This window comes from Phaeoacremonium minimum (assembly GCF_000392275.1).
Source record: "Phaeoacremonium minimum UCRPA7 unplaced genomic scaffold PA7_03_scaffold_447, whole genome shotgun sequence".
Classification (NCBI taxonomy): Eukaryota; Fungi; Ascomycota; class Sordariomycetes; order Togniniales; family Togniniaceae; genus Phaeoacremonium; species Phaeoacremonium minimum.
The window spans coordinates 26,294-28,206 of NW_006921349.1; the positions used below are offsets into that span (position 1 = coordinate 26,294).

The following is a 1,913-nucleotide window of genomic DNA, read 5'->3' on the forward strand; positions in this document are numbered from 1 at the left end:
ATGCGGCCGGCCTTCGTCGCATTTGATACGACTGGCACGGCAATTCAGGCAGAAGTTGATCACGACAACAAGTACATCGAATATCTCGGCTGGACCTTTTACACTCGCTTCGACAAGGATGTGGGGGTACAATTCTACGAAGTTTATTTCAAAGGCGAGAAGATTTTTTATGAGCTGGCACTTCAAGATGCAGTTTGCTCAGTATGCCGGAAATGACTCTTTCTAGGCTGGGACTGCTTATTCAGATCGCTTTTACGGTATCGGTGCTCAGGTGAGCCGGGTCATCCCTGGTTATGACTGCCCTTACGGCTCAACCTACTTCAATGTTACCTACACCGAAGACACCGAGATCTACGAGGTGCCCAACGCGATTTGCATTTTCCAAACCGATATAGGTACACCCATCACACGTCACACAAACAGTAGCTACTCTCAGTCAACCAAGGTTCCAAACTAGTAGTGCGTCAAATTGCAACAGCGGAAACTACGACTATCTTTGGGATTATGGTTTCTATGTAGATGGTACAGTTTCCATCGACGCTCATGCTTCAGGGTATGTACAGGCCAATTACTACCGTCCGGATGACAACGGTCTCTGGGGACCCTGTATTCAGGAGACCATCGCCGGTACCTTACACACCCACGTCATGAACTTCAAGGCCGACTTTGACTTAATCAACCCCAACAATACGTTCTATAAGGTTGATATCATCGTGGAGAATATTACCCAACCGTGGTTCCCAGAGAGAGGGACCTTTGAGATGATGCGGTACAATATTACTGAATTGCAAACTGAAGACGAGGGTCTACTGCCCGTCCCTGCTAATGGTCAGAGTATGTACACGATCGCCAACAAGGACGCCTTAAACGAATGGGGCAATCCGCGTGGATACCGCATTCTTCCTGACCTTTCAAATGTTGTCCTAGCATCTAAACTATCGCCATTCTTTCTGAAGTCTGCCGAGTATGCGAAGCAACCCTTCGCCATCTCCCGACATCACGATACGGAGCCCGCTGCCTCAGCCGGTCTCGGCCAAAACGTTCCCGAGGCCCCGTTGGTTGAATTTTGGAAATTCTTTGACGGAGAAAGCCTTGTGCAGGAGGATATTGTCGCTTGGGTCAATCTTGGCATGCACCACTACACACGTGCCGAGGATATCCCCAACACCCTGATGAGCGAGGCCCATTCCAACACCTTCTTCGCGCCGCAGAATTGGGGAAACACCGAGCTGACCAAAGACCTGGCTAATTCCATCATCTTCGAAGCCAATAGCAATGATGATTTCGTTCCTTACACCAACGATGTCGAGCCACCAAATTGCATGGCACTCTTGCCGTCCGACACTCTTCCCGGTGTCTTTACCAGCTGATACTCTCCAACTTGGCTTGGCAGGCACATGCAACCTTCTAAATATTCACGACGACTGGTATTAGCCGTCATAAAAGACGAATCGAGCAGGTAGTAGCTTAAATTAGCTGACATCTGCAAAGCTATGGCATAGTTTTATAGGCATAATTACCCTCTAGATGCCAAACTTACTAAGTAATCAAGGGGAATGTTAGGGACTCAGCAGATAGCATTGTGGTTCAGGTATAAACAAGTTATTTGTTTGATCAGATTCGACCCAGATCGCTTTGTCCAATACACCTTAAGAGACACAATGAGACTAAAACCATTGTCTCTCTTTACAGTAACCAATTTAACATAATAAAGTCAAGAGGATATAGTTTAATTTACACAGGCGTATACACAGAATGCGATTGCGCAGCGCTCATAATCTATAACGCAATAGGCTTGTATATTAGGGGGTTGTGGCTGCTACAACGCCGACTAGCTACTAGGTGCTATGGAAAGACTAATGTATGCCCCCGGCCTGGCGGCCAAGTGGTCAACAATTATCATAAGAGCCGGT

At 47.3% G+C, this 1,913-nt stretch overlaps 1 protein-coding gene across 1 annotated transcript; it reads left to right on the forward strand.

The window, feature by feature from the left end:
- On the forward strand, nucleotides 1–1,370 carry UCRPA7_5960 (putative copper amine oxidase protein; the record flags this gene model as incomplete). The annotated part of the gene is made up of 3 exons (XM_007918503.1): nucleotides 1–201; nucleotides 272–395; nucleotides 553–1,370. 3 exons carry the CDS (start codon nucleotides 1–3, stop codon nucleotides 1,368–1,370), a joined length of 1,143 nt encoding a protein of 380 aa, XP_007916694.1.
- Between the last annotated feature and the right edge of the window lie 543 nt (nucleotides 1,371–1,913).